Source organism: Columba livia, chromosome 9 (assembly GCF_036013475.1).
Source record: "Columba livia isolate bColLiv1 breed racing homer chromosome 9, bColLiv1.pat.W.v2, whole genome shotgun sequence".
In the NCBI taxonomy this organism is placed as follows: domain Eukaryota; kingdom Metazoa; phylum Chordata; class Aves; order Columbiformes; family Columbidae; genus Columba; species Columba livia.
The window spans coordinates 95,440-120,538 of record NC_088610.1 but is presented as its reverse complement, the minus strand read 5'-3'; the positions used below and the strand labels follow the sequence as shown (position 1 = coordinate 120,538).

General features: G+C 44.2%; 1 protein-coding gene and 1 long non-coding RNA gene across 35 annotated transcripts; one reads left to right on the top strand and one right to left on the bottom strand.

Annotated features, from left to right (window-relative positions):
* Positions 1 to 435: 435 nt before the first annotated feature.
* Positions 436 to 23,608, top strand: HLTF (helicase like transcription factor). Of its 33 annotated transcripts, none has more exons than XM_065073244.1 (24): positions 1,018 to 1,249; positions 2,339 to 2,547; positions 3,127 to 3,293; positions 3,813 to 3,946; positions 4,897 to 4,994; positions 5,698 to 5,772; positions 5,928 to 6,119; positions 6,244 to 6,339; positions 7,160 to 7,208; positions 8,812 to 8,899; positions 9,591 to 9,670; positions 10,517 to 10,603; positions 10,805 to 10,893; positions 12,176 to 12,319; positions 13,133 to 13,271; positions 14,004 to 14,139; positions 14,407 to 14,586; positions 14,910 to 15,031; positions 16,225 to 16,403; positions 17,835 to 17,963; positions 19,332 to 19,444; positions 19,742 to 19,922; positions 22,652 to 22,732; positions 23,324 to 23,608. In XM_065073244.1, the coding sequence occupies exons 1-24, from the start codon at positions 1,033 to 1,035 to the stop codon at positions 23,474 to 23,476; spliced, it is 3,138 nt and encodes a 1,045-aa protein (XP_064929316.1). In that variant the 5' UTR covers positions 1,018 to 1,032; the 3' UTR covers positions 23,477 to 23,608. The 33 variants fall into 33 exon arrangements, 32 of the variants coding, with proteins under 32 accessions (XP_064929340.1, XP_064929316.1, XP_064929312.1 ...); XM_065073240.1 differs by having other exon boundaries at positions 13,133 to 13,367; XM_065073238.1 differs by having other exon boundaries at positions 9,582 to 9,670; positions 13,133 to 13,367.
* Positions 15,194 to 19,219, bottom strand: LOC135580210 (uncharacterized). Of its 2 annotated transcripts, none has more exons than XR_010474522.1 (2): positions 18,778 to 19,219; positions 15,194 to 16,968 (listed from the first exon to the last, which is right to left on the bottom strand). It is a non-coding gene; the product is annotated as an uncharacterized LOC135580210 (long non-coding RNA). The 2 variants fall into 2 exon arrangements; XR_010474523.1 differs by having other exon boundaries at positions 15,194 to 16,962.
* Positions 23,609 to 25,099: the final 1,491 nt, after the last annotated feature.

Sequence of the window (25,099 nt, the reverse complement as noted above, 5' to 3'; positions counted from 1 at the left end):
GTTTAAATTGGCTTCTGAAAGATGGAACAAGTTGGTCTTCAAATTATCTAGGACCATGGCAATATCTAAATCTAAAGAGGGGAAATCATATATTCACACTGAAGAAAATTCTGTCAAAAATCAATCTAACAGTCTGGGTTTTCTTTCACTGGCTTTGCCTCTGACAAAGTTCGTCTGGCAAATCTATTATAAGCCAAGTAATGTATACATCAGATACATTGGATTTTAATTCTGGGACGGTTTGCCCTAATGATAGTGCTTATACGTAAATTGTTGGCACAGCTTTAAGGGTAAGTAACTGAAAAGCTGGAATTTGGTTTATTTGTTGGTGATACTTGGGTTTTTTTGGGCTTTATATTAACCTGCATCTTTACATACATCTCTCATCTAGTATCCAGGTTTATCCAAGAAGACTGTTGCATAAATCCCTTACTGACAAAGTGTTTATTTCAGCGGATAGAAGTGGCTGTCTCGGTGACTTCATGAAGGTATTTATTTTCAGTTATTTAATGGAATGGAACAGCACCCCAGGAAGGTGAGTGAAAGTATTCAGGTTTTAGCAAAGGAAGCTTTTAAAATTCATCTTTTCTTATTTATTTTTTTAACAGCCAATGAAGAAGAAAACTCCTGTTTTGCTCGGCTGTTGTTGGTTGCACAAGTACCTATTTGATTTAAAGTACAGCTCATTTGGTTAGAATTGTTGGGAGAGGCTGTAGGAAACTTCAGTGGTTTGACTTAAGTGACATGACAGCATTTTTCAGAAGGCTCTGTCCTGTAAGGATGTAAATGCTTTGAATTATCACTGACGCTCAACACTTCTCAACGACGTTCATGTGAGATGTGCGCTCGTTCAATGCGTTAGAGATGCCACTTTCTAAATCGGATCCTTATTACAAGACAAACACTCAGAAAACCACGTTCTGACAGCCTTATGCTCTGCACTCTACATCCTCTCCTTTTCTGGGCATCTTTGCAAGCTCGCAAGCGCCTTCTTGCTGCAGGTTGCGGTTCTGTTAACGGTGCCGCGGCGTGATGCTCTGTCCGGGGCGCGCTGGCGCGGCTGTGGCATGGCTGCCGCTCGCCCACGGACACCCGCGGGGCGAGAGGGAGGCGTGCTCTTCCTGTCCGGGGCGTCTTCATTGGCCAGCGCCTGTGACGTGTCTGGTGGGGATTGGTGGTTGCGGCTGTCGGGTCCGTGGCTCGGCGCGCTCTGCGGGCGCGGGGTCGCCATGCTGCCGGGGCCGCGCAAGTGAGCCGGGGCCGCGCAAGTGAGCCGGGGCCGCGCAAGTGAGCCGGGGCCGCGCAAGTGAGCCGGGGCCGGGGCGGAGGGGCGCGGCGCGGCGGGGCTGCGGGGCGGAGCGGGCCGGGCTGCGCTCCGGGGGTCGCTGGGGACCCTGCGCCTGCCGAGGCCCGGGCCCTGCTGCGGCCGGCTCGGGGCAGAGGCCCTCACACCGTTTGTTTTTTCGGTCAGACACACCGCGATGCCGATTATACAGGAACCTAAGACATCGTTTGCAAAAGAAACGGAAGGTTACTGTGCCAAGCTCTCAATAATTAGTGTATGGAACTGATGATGTTAATCGGTAGTACTCTAAATCAGCACGGCACACAGCAGGGTAGTTTTGGGATATACCGAAGGTGTAAGGTATCGGTTGAGACTTGTATCACTTGATTTGAACGAGTGTTGTGTGTCGATCGCCGCTCGGACGGGCGGTGGGTCAGGGCGCGATGTTCCTGCCCCTGTGCGCAGAGTTCGTACTCGAGGTGCACTGTAATTACCTGGCTGGCGACTGTAATAAAGTATTGATAATAGATGTCAAAATGGGAAGGTAAGCTTAATAAATATGTAGGAAACAGCTGGATTAGCATTTCAACTTATGTGGATACAGGCATGAAGTTACACAGAGTTAATCAGTTACAAACAAGGTTTTTAGGCGTTTTTATTAGAGGAGAAAAAGTGGTGTTAGGAAAAGACACAGAAGTTTTGCTGTGCCAGGTATAATTAGAGATGTTAATAGATATGGAGAATCCCTAATGCTGTCGGCACAGATAATCCCGCGTGGGAAGGTAGCGGGGAATGCACAAATTAACCACTTAAGTTGTGAACTCTATTGTAAGTGGCTTTAGCTGATTTATTTGGGATTAAAAAGTGCCAAAATTTTCTCCTAATAAAAAACCTTTTTAATGTGTCCGAGTAAATAGTATCTGAATGAAGTTGTATAACTGGGGTTTATAGGTAACCTTATATAAAGGGGTAAATAGATGAAAATGAAATAATAATTCTGGGGTTTTACTGTTATAGTCATTGTCAAGTATTTCACGCTTTGTCTTTCTGCAGAGATTCTGCAAGGGGATTCTCTCAGTGTAACATCTGCTGAGGAGAGAGAAACTACTCCCGTTTTCCTCGCCGGATTTTGCTCCGGTTTTGGGATGGCAGACACCCCCTCTGTGGGCGACGCTCCCGGAGCAGAGGACGATACGGACCTGGGTGTTTTGTATGGAACGTTGCGAGGAAGTGTCGTTGGATTACGATACTACACAGGGATTGTAAGTGCATGATAAATTGTAAGGCAGAGGGAAAAGTTATCAGCTTCATAAAAAATACATTTAATTAAATTTCAAAAATTCCTAGAACTTTTGATCTAGTATACTTTTATTATATTTTTCCCTAACTTGCTGTATTCAACATTTTTCATGAGAAGTATGTAATCTAAAACATTAATTCAAAATTTGATTAAGGTGGCAAGCTTTCAAATCTGGTTTAATTACTTGGTAGTTCTGCTCACCCACATAAGGCAAGTGAAAGTGACTTGAAACAAGAAATTACATGTGTCTTTGAACTGCTTACATGGACACAAAGGGCTGTTTATTCCATTACAAAATATGTTGGCAGCTGAAGGGAGTTCTTACTCGGGAATACTTTGGAAATTGCTGACATCTGTGAGGTGGCTCATCTGTAATGCTTTTGGTATTGAATAAGTAGTAGGTTATTAGGCTGAACAGAATGCTCTAACAAATTAGTCTTTTAAGCTTCGCAGTATTTGAGTAAATGTATATTAGCTATTCTTGCAAGTAACTTGCAACTAAACGTGTGTGTTCTGGTGTCTGTTTGTTTTGCTTTGTTAGGTTAATAACAATGAAATGGTTGCACTTCAGCGAGAACCCAACAATCCTTATGACAAAAATGCAGTGAAAGTAAATAACGTGAACGGAGACCAGGTGGGCCATATAAAGAAAGAACTGGCAGCAGCTTTGGCAGGCATTATGGACAACAAGCTAGCATTGGTTGAAGGGTGAGTGTGAAGATTAAGCTTTTGGTTTCAGGAATAGAAATAATGGAAACATTTTTGTTGCTACACTAGCGAAGTCTGGATGCTATTTGTAAGTGTTGTGTTTTGGTGGAAATGAGACAGCTTTTGGTAATATTATTAAAGCTTCATGTTTTCAGACATTGTTCGTTTGTTGAACTACTGGTGTGCAGTTCATTCTTTCCCATATATTATTTTGTGAGGTTATTTTAGTTGGGATTTTTGTGTTCGTTTATGCAGCTTAAAAGTGATAGATATATATATCCCATATATGATAAAATGTATAGGCACTAGCGAGAGGAAACCCTTAAATGTTGTTGTGGAACTCTTAACTGCATGTCGTGGTTTGTATGAGAGGTTTATGCAGTGTGTGTACTAACACCTATCTGGAACGTTCTGTGTATGGATGAAATAAGCACTCTGGAGTACCCTCTGAAGAAATAACAAGGGTTTTTTTAAAAAAAAAAGATGACTGCTTCAGGTTTTTTTCCTGTTTGTTGTCAGAGTTGTCCCTTATGGAGCAAAAAATGTGTTTACTATGCCTGTTCAAATGAGCTTTTGGGGAAAAGAAGAAAACAAGGAAGCAGTACTGGATCAGCTGAAAAGGCACGGGTTTAAATTGGCTCCTCCTCTGAAAGGTAAGTCTTGAATATTTGGGCTTTTTTTCCTTCTTAAACTGTCCAGATTGAACTTGCCGCTGTTGGAAGGAATGTTTGAAGGCTCGGTCCTCATCAGAGTCTGGTCATTCACAAAATGGATTTTTAACTTAGTTGGGAAATAATGCAGTGCCCACAGCTGTTAATTTTAAACTTCATAAGAAGTATGCTTCTGTGTCCTGTCTTCCATTACCTGCCAGCACTTGGAGAGGCATTTGATCAGTCTCAGAAATGTACTTGTTTCTGTAAGTGCCTTAAAAATCCACGTTGACTCTGCATTTCTCCAGTCTTTAGTTTTTCTGTGGGGTTTTGTGTGTGTGTGTTCTGGTTTTTTTTTAAGGAACGGGCTAGGCCCTGTCATAGGGTGAGGGTTTCGGGGACAGTGCTGCTTTCTGAGTGCTAGACGTGTGTTCCGCTGGTGGGGCGCGAGCGGGCCGGGCAGACCTGGTGCTGCAGAGCCCGCCGCGCACAGGGCGCCTGGCGCAGCCGTTGTGCGGGCGGTGCCAGTCGGGAGTGAGGGTGCGTGGAGAAACAACCGCCTGCGGAGGGGTACGTCTGGTTTACACAGAGCTAGACTTCGGTTCTCACAGGTTCTATGGCACGTAATTAACAGAAAGAGTTTGGAGTGAGAAAGCATTTTGCATTGTCAGTCATCGTAGTGCTACCAAGTCATGTTTCATGTAATACAACAATTGTTAAGAAACGTGGTTGGCATGTCAAAGGATCCCAACCTGTAGCTTGTAGCCTGCGAGTCTGATGGAGCTTTGTGGGAAGCCTTTGGGGCCCAGTGAAGCGAAGGAAAAGCAGGGCAGGAGACGTGTGGTACGGCCCGCGGCCTGGCCAGCGCTGCTGCCCGCGAGCCAGAGGAGGGTGGGACTGGGAAGTCGTCGTTCTGTTGTGTTTCAAAATGTTATCTTTTTAATGGCAAGTAGGTTCAGAATGTGGGTTTGGATCGAAGTGGATTTCTGGGAAAGCTGGTCCAAGTTACAGAGCTCCGTTTCACGCTCCCGTGCAGTTGACACCTGAACAGGTTTGCATTTTGTACTTAAAACACCTGGAACTGGGAGTTTTAACAGTGGGGGCCTTGAACTTTTTAATTAATAAAACAGTGCTTGTGAAATGGAAGTTTGTTGGGTTTTGTTTTGTTTTTTTCTAAACCACAGATGTCCTTTGGGGTCATCTGGAACGTTTGAGCTTTTTGATGTTTATACTGTAAGCAGACATTCCAGCTGTAGCAGCCTTGAGTCCCATGTGGTTTGGGGAGGTTTTGTTCGTTCAATAATTTTTTTACATTGCTGTGATGTGTTTTCTCTGTCCTAATGCTTTACCAGATGACAAGTATGTTAAGTTCCCAAATGAAGAGAAAATCAGACTTCCAGACTTGGCCCAGGTTGATACGTGAAGGGTTGGGTGGCGGTTTGGTTTTGCTTTTGCTTTTTGTTTGCTCTGTCAGGGTAGAGTGAAGTAGTTACTTTAGGGAGTGCGGTATGAGGATGTGCATGTGTTCAGCCCTTCTCGGGCTCTTGCTTGTGTTGGCCTGCGTTTGTTCTGGTGGCACTAAACTGAACTTTTGTATAGCAGTAGCTAGCTAACAGACACGTTCCAGCAAATCACATCTGAAGTGGTAGACCTATCTATACTGATTACTCTATGGCAGATAGTTGTAATTTAATAGAGTCATTGATTATTTAGCAAGGTTATTCTAATTGTGATTTTTGTGTTCATTTGTGCAGCTTATAAGTGAATTTGACAAATTGTTTGAGGATCTGAAGGAAGATGATAAAACTCGTGAGATGGAAGGAGCAGAGGTACTTCTTAAACTAGAAACGGTTTTCTTTTAAAATTAAGCATATTTAGCTTGATTGGACACAGAATATGCTTGAATCAGGAAAAAATTTGGTAGATACCAAATACAACGTTCCATTTTTGCTCGCGAGTAGCGCGTAGCTGTCTCTGTTCGCAGGCCCTCGGCACGCTCTTGCTGCCCCATCAGAAGCAGGCGTTAGCTTGCATGGTCTCACGTGAGAACAGGAACAATTTGCCACCGTTTTGGGAAGAGAGAGGTGGCTTCTATTACAATACACTTACAAATTTTGCAGAAAAGATGCGACCTCAAGATGTTCCTGGAGGGATACTGGCTGACGATATGGGACTGGTAGGAATGTTTGCCAAGCTTGATTTTTTTATTTTTAAATACAGGCTGTGTATGTCTGTTTCTTGATTGGTCATTTGGTTAATTTTAATCTGTGGGAAACGTGATGTTCTCTTCTGTTACGCAGGGTAAAACCCTGACTACGATTGCACTGATTCTCACGAATTTCCAGGATGGCAAACCTCTTCCTGTTGGAAAGATCACAAGTGAGAGGTTTCGTCAGGTGAGATGATGTTGCTTCAGAGAGTGTAGTTGAGCTGCAGGCTGTTATCTTAGGTGTGTACGCTTCAGTCTGCTCCAAGGAGGACCTTACGAAGGTGTCAACGTTTTCAGCGTTAAGTTTTATGAATTTTTAAGTTTCTTACCATTTGTCCTGCAGGCAAGTGGTGACCACAGGAGCGGAAGTGGTGTTTATTTCTGGGATGTGTTCATAGCTCCTGTGTGGTTTGGAGGAAGTGCCTGAAACAAGCAGAGGGTCTTGGTACACTAATAAACAAATCCCTGCTTATATTTTTGCCAAATACTTGAAGAGAGAGGGGGACACAACAGTTAGTGAACTAGCATCAGTGTGAGAGTTCTTCTTAGGTAGTGCAGTTCAAATGCTTTTTGCTTTCATTATGATAAAATTTTCAAGACTAGATAAGCTAAATGCTAGGATCAGGTGATTTATTATGCTGTATTCAGGCTGGGGATATTTTATTGTTTTACCATGCTTGTCTGAATTTAACAAAATAAGCTTTGTCTGTGACCTCGAATGTTAACTGGGAAGAGTTATCAGTGCGTTTTCTTTCTGGGTCAGCTGTGCAGACTGAATTTCTCTCCTCTGCCTCTCCGTGGTTTCATTTCAACTCTGCATGTGGCTACTCGGAAAAAAAAAATACTAAATTATAACTTTTTAGCACCTTTAATTGACCGTCTTGCCACTGAGCACGTCTCGCATGTTTCAGAGCAGTAATAAACCACTTGTCAGATTAGTGTAATAAAGTTATTGGCATTTTTTCCAGTTGCTACATTAAACAATGAAAGTTTCTGTTCTTGAATAGGAATCTGGTACTAACAGCACGAGCAACGTTGGACGCGGACTGTGTGAAGGTGACGGCAAACTGTGGAATGTCAGTAATATCTGCATGATTGTCAGTGGTGTTGCCTGGAGCACTCAGTGCCAACTTCGCAAACTCCCGATGAACCGAGGGCCTCCGAGAAGTGCTAAAACACAACCCCTAAAGGTGTCTCTGACATACAAGACAACTCGGTGCCCTGTCAGGAGGCTGCACCCTGCCAAGGAAGTGATGACATTGAGGAAATGGCTCTGGGTTCCTTTTGCTTTCAGTTTTCCTTCCATGTGCATAAAAGAGAAGCACACATGCATCTGTTAGAATCTTGGTTTTATTAAACAGTAAACTTGATAGTTAAATTGTAATTAGGTTATTAAGTATTAAGTAACTTTAAAAAAGTAATGAGCAAATGACAAGTATTTAGAAGGATTTTGTCACACCTGTAGTTTTCAGGTTGTATTGGGATAATTTGTAGATGGGTATAAAAATTATACTTGCTAGTGTGGAGTGTAACTCCTCATGTCTCGAAATGCAAGAAGGAACGTGTGGGCCTTGAGGGCTTCTTGCCGTAACTTGCAAGGAATTTCAGTACGACTGGCCTAGCTGATAGCGCAGGAGGAACAACAGCGACCCATAGGGAGAGAACGCGGTAGCGTGGGCTGCCTCGGCAGGTCCTTTTCACTGGTGCTCTGGAAGGGTAACAGGCGAACTTTGGCGGGGTCAGTACGGGTGTCGCCAGACAATCGGCACCTTTGCCAAGCTGGAATGCCTGGCAGCATCCCAGATGTTGATGTTTTTTCCAGAGCATCCAGCGTTTTAACAAGATTTGTTTGCAGTAGTAAGGAGTCTGTTTCTACTGAGTCGAAAAGCAATAATAATGTCTGTCAAACACTTACGCCTCCCTGACCCCCTTACTCATATTATTGTGCATTAAATTGATACCTATTGCTTGAGTATTTGCAAGTTTTGCCATCCTCAGGGTTGTATTAGTAATTTTTTTAATATAAAAAAAAGTTTAAAGTTTAAATTTGGAATTCAAGCATGAATTTACTTACCCGAGTTACAGCAGAACTTTCTGTGCTAGCACTATTGCTTTCAGTTTGGTATCAGCTTTGTCCTGACGTGTTTTCTCTTTTTGCATGTTCCTCATATGCTTTTACTGGCAGAACACAGGGTGGTGTTTGGTTCGTTACTCAGTAGAAGGCAGTAAAACAACCACAAAACAAACCAGCCAAACCAAACCACTCCCCACGTGTAGCTGTGGTGTGACCACATCTTTTCATGTTGCAGTTACTAATTTAGTTTTACACAATGTAAAAATTATGAATTAGTAACGTTTGACCCTTAATGTTGACATACTACGCTTACATTGGGTTTTTCATCTGTTCTTGACGGTTTGGTTTTGACCACCCGCAATCTCAGTACACGTTTTATGACTTTATAAATATTTAAGATTGCGTTAAGAGTATTTTAAATTTTGTTTACGATTGCAGTATCGGTACTACTTGTGCCATGTAGAACTAAGGTTGTCTTAAAGGAAGTTTGTCGTTGTTCTTTGTCAAGTTATGCAAGAGTTGGTTTGAAAACCAAGTGGAAGGCCACGTGTATTCTTCATAAATGTCCGTTTCTTCTTTATGAAGACTCTGGCAAGGTGATGGGCCCTGGTGCTTCTGGCATAAAGAAGTTCGATACTACTCCATTGAAAACCTCGAGTTGTCTTCCAAAAAGGTAGATACCCAGAATAATCTTTTTGTTTGTTTGCTGCATAGATTTTGAGTAAAAATAAAGTGGTACTCAGTTGCGATTAACTTTAACCTAAATGTGTTCCTGCTCCCCCCTCACTTTGCAGCGTGAGATGCTCTGCTGTGTTTATGGTGTGTTCTGCATCCATGTTGCACTTTGCAATGTGTCAAAAGAGCATTAGCTCATCTTGTGAGGCTGGTATGACTGTGTGCTTGGACGTCCTCTTCAGTGTGAACGGTCTCTGGTGACATCGGCGCGTGGCATCTGAAAATCCAGCTGTGGGGTGATCTTTATCCGGGATCAGCTGGGTTTGCAGACGCTTCGGGCGGAGGTGGTGAAGTTGTGACGCTTAGAATTTAAACCGTCCCACCACAGCAGCCGCCTCCCGCCATTGCTCTGAACTTCAGTAACAGCTGTGCCGAGCCGCACGAGCATCGTTCACCCTGCAGCTCTGCGTTCTGTGCTTTCTCTTTTTCTGACCCTTCTAAAGAGGAAGCTTTCAAACCACGGTGGTAACGTAATTTGCAATAGCAAGTTCATTTGCTTTATGCTCTTGAGATTTAATATGTAAGTTCCAGAAGCAGCAGAGTTTGGGCTTGTTGGTGGGTTTGGGGTTTGGTGTGGTTTGTTGTCTGGTTTGGTTTTTTCCCTTTCTTTCTTAATGATGATATTTTAGAGGTAAAGCCAAGAAGCGCAGACACTCGGGCAGCGGCAGCTCGGGGCAGCCTGGGGAGCGGCCACTGCGGCAAGCTGGAAGTAAGTTGCAAGAATGATTTGTTTAATCGGTTGCTGCGACACCCGGTGTCCTCCTTCCTAAAGCCAAACTGAACAGGATTTCTGTTTAACTGGAAAAGGAATTAAGTAAACTACTTATTTGTTTTAATTCAACCAAACCGTGAAGCAGAAGGCTCTGTAAATTGCTGCATGGGGAAGCAGTGCTTAGTCCGAAGTGCGGTAGTTCGTTTTGTTAGCTGCACGAGTGGTGATGTAACAGGCCATGAGCAGGGTCAAACGGATGGTGAAAAATAGAATTGCTGAGATCTTTAGAATTTGACAGACTTGTTGTCAGGGCACTGGGGTGGGAAAACGAATGAGAAAAAAGTCAACCTTTTGTAGTAAATACCTGAAATGCCATCACGAGGAGGGAAGAACACAGGACGTTTGTTGGACTAAGTGTCTTGCGTGGAAGATAACGAAGGGCTGCAGGTACTCTGGAGTAAGCAGTTCGGTTCAAGGTTAAAGTACTTGGAGTGAAACTTGTGCTACAGTATTTTTAACGGCTGCGGAGCTGCGTTCCTCTGAAGGTTCATCCCCTGAAGCGTGAGGTGCTGTTTGGCTGCACACGCCTGTCGGAGCTCAGGGAGCCTCTGGACGGTGCTTTTAGCTGTGCGGTTTAGTTTCGGGTAATCCTCTGAGGAGCAGGGACTTGCAGTTGGTGATCCTTACGGGCACCTTCCAGATCAAGATATTCTACGTTATTGTATGGGAGAAGAGAAGCAGTTTGGTTAACAGGTTTGACTTTTATGAAACATGTCATAAAAATAAATGCACACGTATGCTCTGCGTGGTATGAAAAGTCTGTATCTGTTTGGCTTTTTGCAGCAGCTTCGTGTGTGGAAGAAGATACAGGCTTTGCATCTGTCCTTTTCCCTTCATCTGCTTGTCTGAAACGACAAACAAAGAGAAAAGGTAATGAAGGGATAAACAGATATATTAATTTCTGAGTTTTTTGAAGCTGAAGTATTAAACATTTGACTTATGTCGTCGTAAATTGCTTTGCTCAGTTTTAAGAAATGCAAAAGGCACTTCAGGGAACCATAAATTTATTGAACTTCTAGTGTGCTTTGGAGTGAACTGTTACGCCACTAAGTATGACTTGTGTTTTCTCAGTTACTGCTACAGCTGAGAATAACTGTTCAGTGGATGTCCCCAGAGCAACACTGATCGTGTGTCCACTGTCTGTCCTGAGCAACTGGATTGTAAGTGTTCAGTGTTACAGTGTGTAAATGTGATACACGCTGAGTATGGTGCTGTAGGAATAGTACTCCCTGTAGTCTCTCCTTATAAAACAGAGCTGCTTTCACACGAGGTTTATCGGATAGAAATTCAAAACCTGGAGCAGAACCGCAGTGAGACGCGGCTCCCGAGCAGCGAGCTCCCGCTGGAAGGCGCAGGCGCAGGAGCAGGCGCAGGAGCAGGCGCCGGAGCAGGCGCCGGAGCAGGCGCAGGAGCAGGCGCAGGAGCAGGCGCAGGCTCCGGCTCCCCCCGCGGCCGCTCTGGAGCTCGGGTCACTGAACTCCTTGTGCCAGGCGAGGAGCGTGCGGGACTCGGGTCCTTCTTGCACCTCACAGTAGAATGTTGTGATTGATTGACTAGCGACGTTCAGGACTCTGGTGGTGCCTGAGGGCGCAGGTCTGCGGGTGAGGGGCTGATGTTTGTTTGTTTTCGTGACATTTTGAATTAAATATTAAGGAAATATTTTTCGAGTTATGGGGGTTTTTTAAGATTTTGCTGTTTGTCGTTAGAACATTAATAAGAAAAGGAAGCAATTTTATCTTAGACTGTAGGTAAAACATTAAAATCATGTAATCATTAAAATGATATAATTGGGTAACATAAAAAACAAACAAAAAAAGTACTTTTTTCGTTAATTTAAAACCAAATTAGTATTTAAAAAGAAAACCTGTGAGTCTGCTGCTTCAGAAATCAAATTGTTGCTTTTTATTGACTGTTGAGATTACTGCACACTTAGTGCTTCACGGAACAAACGTATGGAATATTAACACTGGTTTTAAAATGAGTATTTGACAATTGTGTTGTCATTTATGTTAAAACGTGAGTGATTAACCCAGCAAGAGGAAGCAGCTGTGGATCAGCAGTGAAAGAATAAACAGAAGGTGAAGGCGGAAAATGAAAACACGTAGCAGCTCTTCGGTTGGCGCGGGGGCAGCAGCGGGTTTTGTCGTGTTACCCCTCAGGGCGTGCATTGGAACTGGGCAAGAAGTAGAGGCCGAGTTACCAGAACTGTGGTGCTGTGTCCGTCACTAATTACTGAGCCGACCGCTTCTGGTCCCTCTTCTCACTGGGCGTGGGGGCAAAAGATACAACCCGAATTCAAAGGGCTTTCGTTGCATGGGTGGGCGCAGAACGCCACAGAGCACGGAGGAGGTGGGTTTAGCTAAGGCAACTTGAAGGTTTTATTCTAACAATCATGTAGTAACGCGGTATCTTTTGTATGACTTTTGACAACTTTTCTTTCAGGACCAGTTCAACCAACATGTCCACCGAGATTTTCATGTAAATATTTATGTTTACTACGGTTCTGACCGTAACAAAGACCCATCAGTTCTTGCAGAACAAGACGTTGTACTGACAACATACAGCATCTTAGCTACTGATTATGGTGTAAGTAAATGAGAAAAGGTGTTCTTTGAAGATGCTTTTCCATTCGAGACTCCTGGTGCTTGGGCTAATGATGGAAGTACATTCAGGTGCTGTCCTATAGGCAATCAAAAGGTTATAGCTGTAGGTTTACATACTTTCTTACGGGTTTGCTGTGGTAACAAAGGCAGTTTTTTACTGATGCATTGCTCCTGTAGAGAAAATTATTCAGCTGCAATTACGGCAGCTTAAGGAAGAGGCTTTTTAAGGACAGAAGCGGATGGCAAGTATGTAAATCTCCCCAAATCCCAGTGGCATGAGGCTCCCGTTTCTTCCCTCCCCTGTCAAATTCAAATAATATGGAGCCTATAAAAACATAATTCCATAGTTTTTGTTGAACATGGGCTGCAACCAATTACCTCATTGTATGAGATAGATTTGTAAAGTGATATTTTCATAGTAGTTTGAGCCATTTTATTAATAAAAGCACGAAGCTTGCATCTTTGAATATAACATAAACTTTGAATTTGCTCTCTGGTTCATTTTCCATAACTCTGTCTTTGAAGCTTTCCTTATTTCCAGGCCTATCTTACTCTTGCTGTAGCTCATTCCTCATATTCAAGTATGAGAACACTGGTAACGTTTTCCAGGAATCACTAAATCTAAAGGAAGGAATGCTTCTTTCTTAGTTTTGCTCTTCTGTGCTGATAAGTAAACAACGTGCGAACAAATACTGTGCATTATTAATTGTAGAATAGCATATTGATATGTTGCTTAATCCAAATTGCAAAAAAACAAGTATTTTGAGTCAAAGGTTCAAAAATTACTGTGTTTCAGATCAGAGATGGCAGCCCTTTACACAAAGTGAGGTGGCTGAGGATCGTGCTGGATGAGGGGCACACCATCCGAAATCCCGGTGCTCAGCAAACGAGAGCTGCGCTGAGTCTGGAGGGACGCAGGAGATGGGTGCTCACAGGTGCGGAACGCGCCGGGGACGCGCAGCGCCCTGGTGCAGCGCCCCCGCGTGTTCCCGCTTGGGCTTCCTCTGAGAGATGGTTCCTGTCTGTGTCAGGTTCATTTGGAACAGTCTTGAACTTGGTTTTGAGCGGTGATTTACGTGTGTCTTCTTTGGGTGGCTTTTGGTTTGTTTTCTTCGTTGTGTGGGTTGTGGTTTCTTTGGTGGTGCGTGTTTGTTGGAACTTTTTGGTTTTATTCAGTCTTTAGACACAAATTTCGAAAGAACTTTGCAGACGGGGTTTGGTGGGAGTGCAGGTGAAAAGGGACGTGTTTCTGAGCTGGCATGTTGGCTCACCCCGTTAGGTACTTACCTGAACCTCAGTAGCTTTTTGAAATGTGATAGTCATTAAAAGCTGGCAGGAAGTGTGCAAGCGTGTGATCCTTCGGTGTAATTTAAAGAAGATCGTGATGTAACCGCCACTGGTGAAGCTGAATTGGGAAGACATCCAAGTCTTCCTCGCACAGAGATGCCGTTTTCTTACTCTTCTGTATTTCACTGTTTTGTAATACTGAAATTTAAAAAAATACGTATTATACTTAACGACATATCAAGCTAGTCATGCGAGGCCTTGTCCGCGCAGTAAGGTTTGGAGAAAGCACAGAGTGTTCACTTTGACTAAAAATGTGTTTGGTTTTTTTTTGGCGGGGGGGGCTGAGCTGTCTTACGGTGTTTGGTTTGTTTCCTGTTCAGGCACTCCTATTCAGAATTCTGTGAAGGATTTGTGGTCTCTCATTTCCTTCTTAAAACTGAAGCCTTTCTCCGATCAGGAGTGGTGGCGCAGGACGATCCAGCGCCCGGTCGTGCTGGGAGCTCCGGGAGGACTCGGGTACGGGGCGTCCCGCGCGTTCGGGCGAGCGCGACCGGCGCCGCTCGCGCACCGCGGGGAGTTAGTTTTGCGCGTTCGAATTGAAATGCATGTCGTCAGTTCTTAGTTCAAATTAATAAACATTAAATAATTCAAATTATTTAATATGTCAGATTAATTGTATTGTACTACTGGGCTTGGATTTTGTACAGAACATGCGTTTATGCGATAAAAATGGAAAAACAAACAAGCCCAGCTGGATATCACATTGTTTATGTGTATTTTTAGGCGCTTACAGTGTCTGATAAGGAGTATTACCCTTAGAAGAACTAAAACAAGTAAAGTTAAAGGAAAACCCGTTTTGGAGTTACCAGAACGTAAAGTTCTTATTCAGCATGTTACGCTTACTGAGGAGGAGAGACGGATCTACGAGTCCGTGAAGAAGGAAGGCAAAGCTGCTGTCAGCAGGTGAGCCAGAGGCTTGCTTGGTCCTGGGGGCTGAAGTCATCAGCTTGTGTTTGGAAGCTGTGTATTTGAAGTTCTGTCTTGTGAGGAACAAAGAAATACCAGATAGGCAAAGAGTGGCCTTAGAACCGTTGTCACCACTGTTAGCATTTCTTCTAGTAGATCGTGCTACTGGTAGCATCGCATACCTTGTTAAAGAGGACTTGAGAAATACATTCAGCAGAGAAGTAAAAAACCTGAATGTCATTGCATCAGCTGGAGTTGATCGCTAACGTCGTCTGTTATTCAGGCTCCAGCATCTCACACTAACGATGAGCTCTCCCCAGGTTTCTCAGCGAAGGGACCGTTCTGGCTCACTACGCCGACGTCCTTGGCGTCCTGCTCAGACTGAGGCAGCTTTGTTGTCACCCTCGTCTTTGTATAGACACAGCTTCTGGTCTTTCGGCGGGTGAGTGGATGCGTTTGTTTCTAAAAACAGCACTTGCACTTCGTGTTCCAGAGCAGAAAAACGTTTGTGTTTTCCAGGCTTTCCAGCTTCATCCTTCCTCTTTTCAGCTTGGATTAATCAACTTTCAGCTTTGTTACCTTTATTTTTTTGTGCTATAATATGTTTGAATATGTTTAAGAAGTGGGTGCTTGAGCTTATTCTGAGATATGAGTGAAAGCAGTGACATATGAGTAGTTAGGAAGGCTAGAAGCAGGAGTAAATAAGCTTTGGTAGCCCGTACAGAAGTGACCAAAGAGGAGCTCTGCAGAGCTGGATGCAGAAGGCTTGTTAGAAAGCAGTGCGTCTGTTGTGGTAGTTCACAGACGTGCTTTTACAGCAAATTCTTCCTCTGCCTCAAGAGAGAAGGTGTGGAGGAGCTTTGGGGAGTAGCGCGTGGGTGGGTAACCGCGTCGGCAGAACCGTTGACGCTGTCGGGCCGTAAGGGAGGGTGAGCGCGGAGGAGGGGAGCGGAGTCTTGGTTGTGACCAGCCAGAACTGTACAGCTGCATAGTGGATTTTATGCATTTATTTCAGAAGCAACCGTAGTCTGTTTGAAATACTCTCAGTTTGAGAATTCCCAGATTTATTATTTTGAAAACTTATTTTGAGATGCCATTGATATAGGTTTGATTTTTCCAGGAAACTAAAAGACCAATATGATATGGTCAGAATCCTTTTAAGAAGGTTTTCATTTATCTTCGTGAAAACTATAGGATGGAGAAGTGATTGGATAATTGTTCAGAAATCATTTATAAATTAATTAGTAACTACTATTATTTGAATTTTTGTACTTAAAAAATAAAGCAACCATAACTATAAGTAGTGTCACCTCTGTAGTCTTGTTCTACTTGAGCAGCTGATTCATGACAAGTGCTCTTTCCCATGAGGAATTTTGTCGCACGTGTACTTGTCACTAAGCACACAACCGGTGCTCTTTGAGTTCCAACTGCCATTTTTTCCAAGTAAGGTTACTCTTCATGTGTTTTGAAACAGTAGGTTGGAATGTTTTGTGGTATTGGGCAGCTTGTGGTTTTATACATTGTAGGCTGTATCCTGTCCTATTGCATTTTGATCAGTGGAACAGTGTTATGTGGCAGCTCCGAGCATGTCCTGTATGGAAATCCCTGGTTTTAAGTGTCTTTTTGTGTTTGCAGATAATAAAACTCCTGAAGAACTGCGTGAGACATTAGTGAGCAAAATGAAGTTGGTTCTGAGCTCCGGTTCAGATGAGGAATGTGCAGTTTGCTTGGAATCGCTGACGTGTCCCGTGATAACGCGCTGCGCGCATGTGTTTTGTAAGCCGTGTATTTTTGAAGTCATCAGAGGCGAACAGGTTGGTTGTTCTGTGGTCACAGGTAATTTAATAGCTATTCAAAAGAATGCACTGGTATCACCAGAAGGCCATGTAGCTGTTGTTCTTTTAAATCACAAATGGGGAACAGTGTAAACCTGGTTATCAGCTGGGTTATAGTAACTCTTGGCCTGCAGTCAGACCGCAGAGGGAGCAGCTGTCAAACTGAACAGAGTGAAGGTCCATCCGTATTTTCAAAGACCTGCTCCCGTGTTGTCACCTCCCTTTGGGCCTCGGGTAGGAGCGGTGGCACCCGGCGCGGGTTGTGTGCCTCGGCGTGGCTGGGCGCCTCTTCGCCGCTTGTGTGCGCGTGATGCGTGTGAATGGCCAGAGCCGTGCTTTGCAGATGGGCTGCTGACCCAGAATCCCGTCTGCTCTCCGTATTGAAGCTGACAGCCCTCTGCTGAACAGCTGCCTCGCGAGAGGGCCGTCTGCGTGCGCCTCTCCAGACTCTCTGGAATAAGCTTGTGGATGAGCATTTCTGATGGTTTGCTCTTATTTTTAATTGCAGTTCTGAATTGGAGAAGTGATGCAGAGAGACCTGAGCCTTTTATTTAAAAAAAAAAAGCATGAGCACAGTTAGGATTCTTTTCCCAGAAAGCTTTTTCAGATTTATTAGAATCTATGTATTGTGTCTCATCATTGAGGGTTGTTGGATTGCTGCCAGATCAAGAACGGTTAATTTGTAACTACGTTTTGGAGACTGTTATTTCGGATTTGTGTTGAGATTCTGTCTCTTTATGTGTTCCCTGCCGCAACAAATTCACGTATGCGGACTGCGACTGCCCAGCCTCTTTAAACTGGCTAAAGGTTTGTTCCTGGTTAGCAGCCCCCAGTATTCATGTGTTTTGTGAGGCCTTATCTAGAGTCTGCTTCAGAGAAAAAGCTTTTGGTGTTAAATTATATCTCATTTCTCATGTCTGTTGGGGAACAAGAGAAGATACCCCGTGTCTGGCCCTGACAAAGCATATTTCATCAGGCTGCTGTTATTGCTGTGCAGGCTTTGAAGAGAAAGGGTAAAAGGTCATTCATTGTGTGACTAAGAAAGATCTTGTCTTTGAAAGATGCTTTATTTTTCTGACATTTTAAATAGCCCAAATATCTGCTTGCTTTTAAATCTTGAGCTGCGTACTTCAAGTATAAGTATGTTCAGAAAGAAGACCACTTCTAAGGAAGGCTGGTTTAGAAAGCGTGCAGCGCTTATGTCATCCTAATGTTCTCACAAATACAATATTTTGTCATGTCAGAAGTGACGAAGCGGTGCGTTACAAGAATGAATGTACGCCTCGAGCGTTGTGTTGCTGCCAGTACAGCAGTTTCATAAAAGGTGCTCTGCACATGTGATCTTCAGTACTCACTATAAATAACCTGATTTAATAGCTTTCTTCTAATGCTGTTTGGGCTTTCTTGTAGCCAAAGGCCAAATGCCCTCTCTGTAGGAATGAGCTCCGAGCAGAGGACTTGGTGCAGTGTCCCCAGGAAGAGGAAACAGACCCCAGCGATGGGAAGAAGTCTGATCAGGAGTGGACGCCCAGTTCAAAGGTGCGTTCCGTTGTGGTTTTGTAGAGCAGTCTCTGGAATTCTTATGTAAATATGCTGAACATACTTTACGTATGCATAACGTATGTGAAATTTTTATTGAAAAGTGTGCACAGTGTGTTTAGCAGGCGCAGGACAAAATGCCTCGTACAATCTCATCACAAATCCTGCGCAGGGAAGCCAGACCAAAGGAGCACTAGTTGTAACTCGGTGCTGATCATTGTGCAGCACGTAGATGTGAAGTAACTAAATACAACCTTCAGTACAGAGCTGTGGCTTTGCCTTTTGTTTCTGAAGATAAAGTAGTTCTGTAACTACCAAAACTAGTCAGCTCTTAATTTACTTTTGGAAACTAAAAATCTAAATCAATCTTGCTTTCTTAACATTTGTCTAAAGAATATGCTGCTCTGGAGGTGAAAACTGAACGGGCCCATCCTAGATTCAACTTGTCAGATAAACTAGTGCGCTGTTTTTATTTTACTTTGCAGATGTTTCTCGAGGTCTGCACGTTGCTTTTGGCCTCACCTTCCTTGTGCTTTCGCTGCCAGAAATTAAATCTGCCTGCTCATACTTTGACCTCTCTGTTTGGAGATCGCTTTTCTGAAACATTAGATTTTTAACTTTAATTTGTAATTAAGTTATTGTTCTTTCAAATGTTCTTTGTAAATTTATTCACTGAAAAATGTTCTGTGGAAATCTGAGAACTCTTTTAGACAGGGAGCTCTAGAATAGATAGATTCGATTTATTTTTTAACCTGGTGCGGTTACTTGTGTTGTCTGACTAGTGGTTCCGTACCTCTCCATAGCTAAACCGTACCTGAGAGAACTGGCGGTGCTGTTCCGCCTCAGATCCGACTCCTCGCTCCTCTGTTCCCGTGTCTCTGGTGCCTCCTCCCCCTGCCAGACCCAGCCCAGGGGCTCGTGCGGCGTGTTTGCCAGAACGTTGCCGAGGGAAGCCCGTCGGGTTCCGGGTGCTGGGGCAGGGAGCGCGCCCCGTGTCCCCGCCCCGTGTCCCCGCCCCGTGTCCCCGCCCCGTGTCCCCGCCCCGTGTCCCCGCCCCGTGTCCCCGCCCCGTGTCCCCGCCCCGTGTCCCCGCCCCGTGGCTCTCGGGGAGTGTGTCTGGACACGGTTGTGGATCCTCTTCCCGAAAGCGCCGTCAGTCCCCCTGCAGTGTATGACCAATGAAAGTGCTCAACACTTTGTTTCCTTTGGAAACTGAAATAAACCCTACCCACAGAATTTAAGATTAGTTCGTTTTAAAGGTATTACTGAGCAGTGATTTCTCGACTGATGTGAACTTTGTCAAAGCACCTGAGGAAGGGGAATCTAACTGAGGGAGATTAAGCTGCTTAAGTCTTCGTTTGGTTTCAGATAAACGCGCTCATGCATGCGTTGATAGAGCTACAGAGGGATGATCCAACTGCTAAGTGTCTGGTCGTTTCTCAGTTCACAGCTTTCCTGTCGCTGATAGAAAATCCCCTGAAGTAAGTAGAACTACTGTAATTTTTAAAAAACACAAGATTTACAGTGTTCTAGAAAGATCTCTCAAAGAATATAATATCCTTTGAGTTTTAGAACTTCAGGAGAGGAACAAATTACTTAAATACTTTGTTCAGTGGGATAAAGCCATGGATCTCATTATTGTTATTTTTAATGTATCGCCTGTTAAATGCAGAATTTTAAATATGCAATTCAAATGAAGAGGTCAGGATTTTAATGTCATTTTTAATGTCTTTTGTCATAGAAAATGGATTGTTAAGTTGAACACTTGTGCTTTTCAGAGAATCGGGGTTTGCCTTCACTCGTTTGGATGGGTCGATGGCACAGAAGAAAAGAGCAGAAGCAGTCCAGTGTTTCCAGAGCAGCCGAGCGGGATCCCCAACTGTCATGCTTTTGTCTCTGAAAGCAGGTGGAGTTGGATTAAATCTGACGGCGGCCTCCCGAGTGTTTTTAATGGATCCTGTGAGTACCGGGTTGCTCGTGCTGGCCTGGCTCGCCCTGGGTGCAGCTCCCGTGGTGGAAGGAGAGCCCCTCGGAGCACGGGCGGCGCTGGCGAGTGTCCATTTCGGGGCAAACAGGGCTGTCCCTCATTCGTTTCCCTGCATGTTTCTGTTTTAACACGGTATTTCCTGCTGCCTGTTTGTTCACTGTGAGTGAAAAGAATGTGGGCAGTACTGTTAAGAAATTGGTGTGACACCTTACAGTGCAGCATTTAGTATCTGTTCCTTTATTTCTTTCTCCTTTTGTCTGATAATTTTTAATGTGGTTTTCTGTTTGTTCTGTTTAACAACTTCAAAAGCCATAAAATGGGATTTCAGGGACAGGACGTTTTTTCGGTGTTATAATGCAGTGCTTCACTGCTCTGGTCTCTTATTTTTGTGAATTTATAAATAAAGACAGTAGTTTGAGGTTACCTTTTGTGAGAAAGATGGTGATAGCTACATTTAGGAAGATTTTCCTTTCATTAAAGCTCTCAGGAACGCAGAATTGTTAGTAAGGAGTACAAATGTAAATTTATTGATAGCAAAATGGTATTCTTCACAGAACTGGTTCTCGTCTTGTTGTCATTGTACAAAATGGAAGTTTTTCTGTTCACTTCTTCCTTTCCCCACTGTTTACCTTCTGTTCTCATGTCGGAGTTTTTTGGGAGTTGGAAACTGTGACAAATTGTGCAGTTTGTGCACTTAAACAACACCAAAGTAAATGAAAATAATAGCGCAGCTTTGGACTTGGGCATCTAGTAACACCAAGGGTAAAGAAAGAGTACTAATCTGGACATCAGGTTGGTGGTGATAACTGCATGAAGACAAAGGCTACCTACGTAATCAGCTGAAGGGATTCAATGTGAGAGAGAGTGTGGAGAAGTTGCCTTGGAAAAAGGTTTTTCATTAATTGCGCTACATCTTCGAGTGTTCCTGTGTGTATTGTTGCATTGAATAGGTCAGTTGGAAGGGACCTACAACACCACCTAGTCCAACTGCTTCATTTGCTGGGGAGATAATTAATGAGGTATAATGCGCACGCTGTCCTGCGGCAAGCGGCTGTAAGGACGTAAGCCAAGCCTTGTTAGCACTGAGTCATCCTCAGTTTATAGTCGTGTCTCAGAAACCAGAGCCCAGTGTAATTACAGCCTTTATGCACCATGGAACAACTTCTCGTGCTGCTGGTGCCCGTTTGTGGTGCTGACCACCCCAGGGGCACTGCTTTACTTCTTAGCATCTCGCCCCTGAGTGTTCAGTCATGCGTTAGCATTCCTTGAATTGAATTCACAGCAATAATAGGATTTAAGAAGCAGAAATACCTCTGGAGCCAGTGGAGTAGCTGTTTTTTCTACTCAAATTCTGTGGATTTGCTGTAGAACTGTAGCTTGGAGGTCTGCATTCTTTCTCTTGAGAGCTGTTCTACCGCAGTGCAAGGGAGGAACGTTTATCCAACCATAGACTCCTTTCTTCCCTTTTTAATGTTTGCTTGTTTAAATACAGTCATATCTGTTGAATTCTCACCTTTAGGAAGAAATACAAACCTTTAATGTGAGAGTATCGCAAGTATACAGATGTTTCTCTGAGGCTCAAGTTTCTTCCTGTTTTCCCATGTAAAATGCAGTACCCGTTGTATGGGATGTTGCAGAAATGCAAAGCAGTATCGCGGTTCAGTTTTCCTTTGCTGGACTGATAGGAGAGTGAGAGTAGTGCACTTCGGTCCTCCTCGGCTCCAGCAAAGACAGGACGGCACGTGCGTGTGCACGCTTGCCCAGGTCTTTCCGCAGTCGCGCTGGCCTTGGAGCGGTTCGCTGCACGCAGCTGGCCAGGATGCTCCCCTTGCCGTGACAGTCGTTGCCCGCACTTGTGCGCACTGCCTTGGACTGCAGAGACAAGGCTCGTTGGGCTGTCACCTTGCAGCCTCACGTCTTAGGTGGGTTTAGGCACCAGAGGTTCTGAAGAGTCTAAAAGTAATTTTTTTTGGTGCCAGCCTAGTGCTGTTTTTCCCCGTTCTGTAGAAGGGAGTCATTAAGAACCCCTGTGTAACTTTCCGTATGTGGGTGACACGGCAAGGTGAACCTGTTGCACGAGACTTGATTACAGGCAGAACACGATTATGCTTTAGGTAGATTTAAATATCCATTCTGTGAGGACTGGTAGTGCTTTACCTTTAGATAGAAAAAACATGCTTGAAAACTGCAGAGCATAGACTTGGCATTTCACAAATCCCTATACTTAGTCGTGTATCGCAGGCATAACCAGGAGCGCTACCACCTTGAGTTCAGCCGGGTTTTACCCGCCGCGGAGGTCGCACCGGTCACTGGTGGCACTGCGCGTCCTGTGCTGGCGGCGGCACAGGGGACCTGGTCTGCTGGCACCCGCCTGTGTCCCGCTGGTTCAGATTGTGCTATCAGGAAATGGTCCCTGAGACAGTGTATGCAATGTTTATTTCAGAATTAAAATGATGAAGAGATGGTTTTGATGTCCCCTAGACTCCTAACAAAGTTAGTTTTTAAAGCATTTACCTGAAGTTCTGCTTGTTGTGAGCATATAACCAGAAGTTCTCCAAGCTCTCTTTGTAGCAGGATTCTCAAGGAGCGAGACACCAGGCTGGAGTAACGAACCCGCGGTGTTTGTTCCGGAGCTGGGGGCGCGGTAACTGCGGTAACCCCGCGCTTGCGGGGGCTGTTTAACGTGTGTGTTGTCTGACAGGCCTGGAACCCGGCTGCAGAGGAGCAGTGCTTCGACCGGTGCCACAGGCTGGGCCAGAACCGGGGTGTCGTTATTACTAAGGTGAGTTGAGAGGTGGTCCGTTTGAACACTTTTCTGCCTAGGAGTAAATAAATAATTTTCCAAGAAGCTTTACTGTATTTTTAAAAGGATTGTGACAACATATGTCTCACCAGTTAACTCAGGTTGTGGTATGAAGTTTCAAGTGTGGGCTTCTGATGGTGAGATTTTAGTAAATGTGACGTAACTCCTGTGCAGTAAGGACTGCGGGAGTGAGATGTCCCCGTTGAGCTCTGGGCAGGGACCGCGGTGGGCGGCGCTGCGGTTGTCCCGGGCGCGCGGAGGGAGGACAGGATCCTGCTGACACAAGTACCAGAGGAGGGCGGGATTCTTCCAGTAGGCGTTGCAAAAAATTACAATGCCAGACCTTGTCTTCCATCTGCTTTATAGCCCTTCCCTCTTGTGTTCTCTTTACAGAGTAACAACAAAATAATGTAACTGTGCTTTACGATACTCAGGTTTTTAACTTTTTTTTTTTCCCCTGAAATACCTAAATTTCTTATCCTAAAGTTATAATTAAAAAAAAATAAATAGATAAAACCAAAACCGAAACACCACCAACCTTCATCTCAGTGGGGCTTTTCTGTATTTCAGTTCATTGTGAAGGATTCAGTGGAGGAAAATATGCTGAGAATTCAGAACAAGAAGAGGGAACTTGCAGCAGGAGCCTTTGCTACCACGAAGCCTTCAGCAAAGGAAGTAAAACAAACCAAAATTAATGAAATTAAGGCTCTAATTGATGTATAGCTTGTGGTATTTTCAGTTGATAATGTATTTTATATTTTAGTTAATGTTGCTCATCAAGTTACGTCTCATGCAAAGAGTTTCGCTGTCTTTGTGGTCAAAACATAAATGCTTCAAATAAATTGTGAAAACTAATTAGCTCCTAAATGTTAATTTAGAAATGCACAGCCTCGTCTTGCATTCCTGAAGTCTTCATTTCTTCAAAATGTTGCTTATTATGTACAACGCTTAAGAATACATAAAATCCCTCAAAACGGAAGTGCATGTTCACGCATTTTAACTTGCAAGAACTTAACCTCTTCTTAGAGATGAAAAGGTGACAAGTAAATATTGTTTTGTCCTTCAGACAAAACCCTGAAAAAAACAGTTAATGTTTCAATCTCGGTGTTTCCTGAGAACCAAACAGACCACGTGGGTTGTTTTCCAGAAGAGGTGGTCAGTGACCACGTCACAAGCAGTTCTCACTTCCGCAGATGGTGTTGGGTTCAAGATGTAAGGTACGTTTTCTGTGTCTGCATGGCGCAGCAGGGAGCTCCTCTGCCGGCCGAGCCCCGAGCTGCTGGCCCCTAAAGCTGTGAAACACTTCCTTCTAATATTTTACTTCCCTTAAACAGGATTCCACTGACCTTTGTAAAAGTAAAGGCGTTGTGATTTGGATAAAATGCTAGAACCGCAGGCGTGTATTGATAATATGCTTCCTAGTAATTTCTGTACACACCTGGAACAATATGAGTGCGCTACATAGAACGTGACCCACTTGTCAGTGAATCAGGTAGCCCTTGCAAAATAAATTAAAGCGAACAAATGATTGTAACAGCTGGCAGCTTTCTGACAGCCCTCCCGCGCTGCCAAGCGCTCTTCAGTCCCGTGCGTGTCTTAGTGCAACGTCTGCATGCCTCTTGATTTATGGAGGAGGAATTTGGTAAACTACTCGTGCTCATGCCCTGCACAGTAATAAATAGCACTGAAGAATGTCAGTTCAATATTAATTGAGTGTTCTTTCCATGGACTCGGGTTTTCTCAGCACTGCGTTCCCTGTGACAGAACTGGAGGCGGAGGCTGCCGCGTTCAGGCCCTGTTTAGATTCTATATTTAGAGCAGGAAGTGTGTTTGGCAGCAGAGAGATGGAATCTGATTTGCTTCTATTGCCTCTCACCTGTTCCTGTGTCTTAGAATACCAGGCCGCTGGTTATAAGATGAATTGCAAACATAGGAAATGGAAAAGGACTGAGAGGTAAAGGCAAGCTGTCCGATACGTGGGGAGACAGCGAGCCGGTGCGAGGGGCGAGAAGGGAGTTCATCGTGTGTAACCGGACAAGCCGATGCGGTTTCTGCAGAGCCTGATCTTAGCTATGGAGAGAAGCGCGTTTAAGTCTGTTAGAGAAACAATTAAAGCATAAATGATGGAAGACGGCGTGAACTCCAGTAACTAGCTGTCCCTGGAAAGTTGACAAAAGAAAAACCGGAGATACAGCTGATAACTTTTTTCATAGAGTTTATGTAAGCTAAACTTTCTTGGGTTTTTCTGGTTCGGATTGTGGTGTTTAGAGAGAGGCTGGAGAACGAATGAGATTTTGCTTTGTGTCATTCTTTCAGTTTTCCAGGTTAAAATCCCACGAGGAAGAG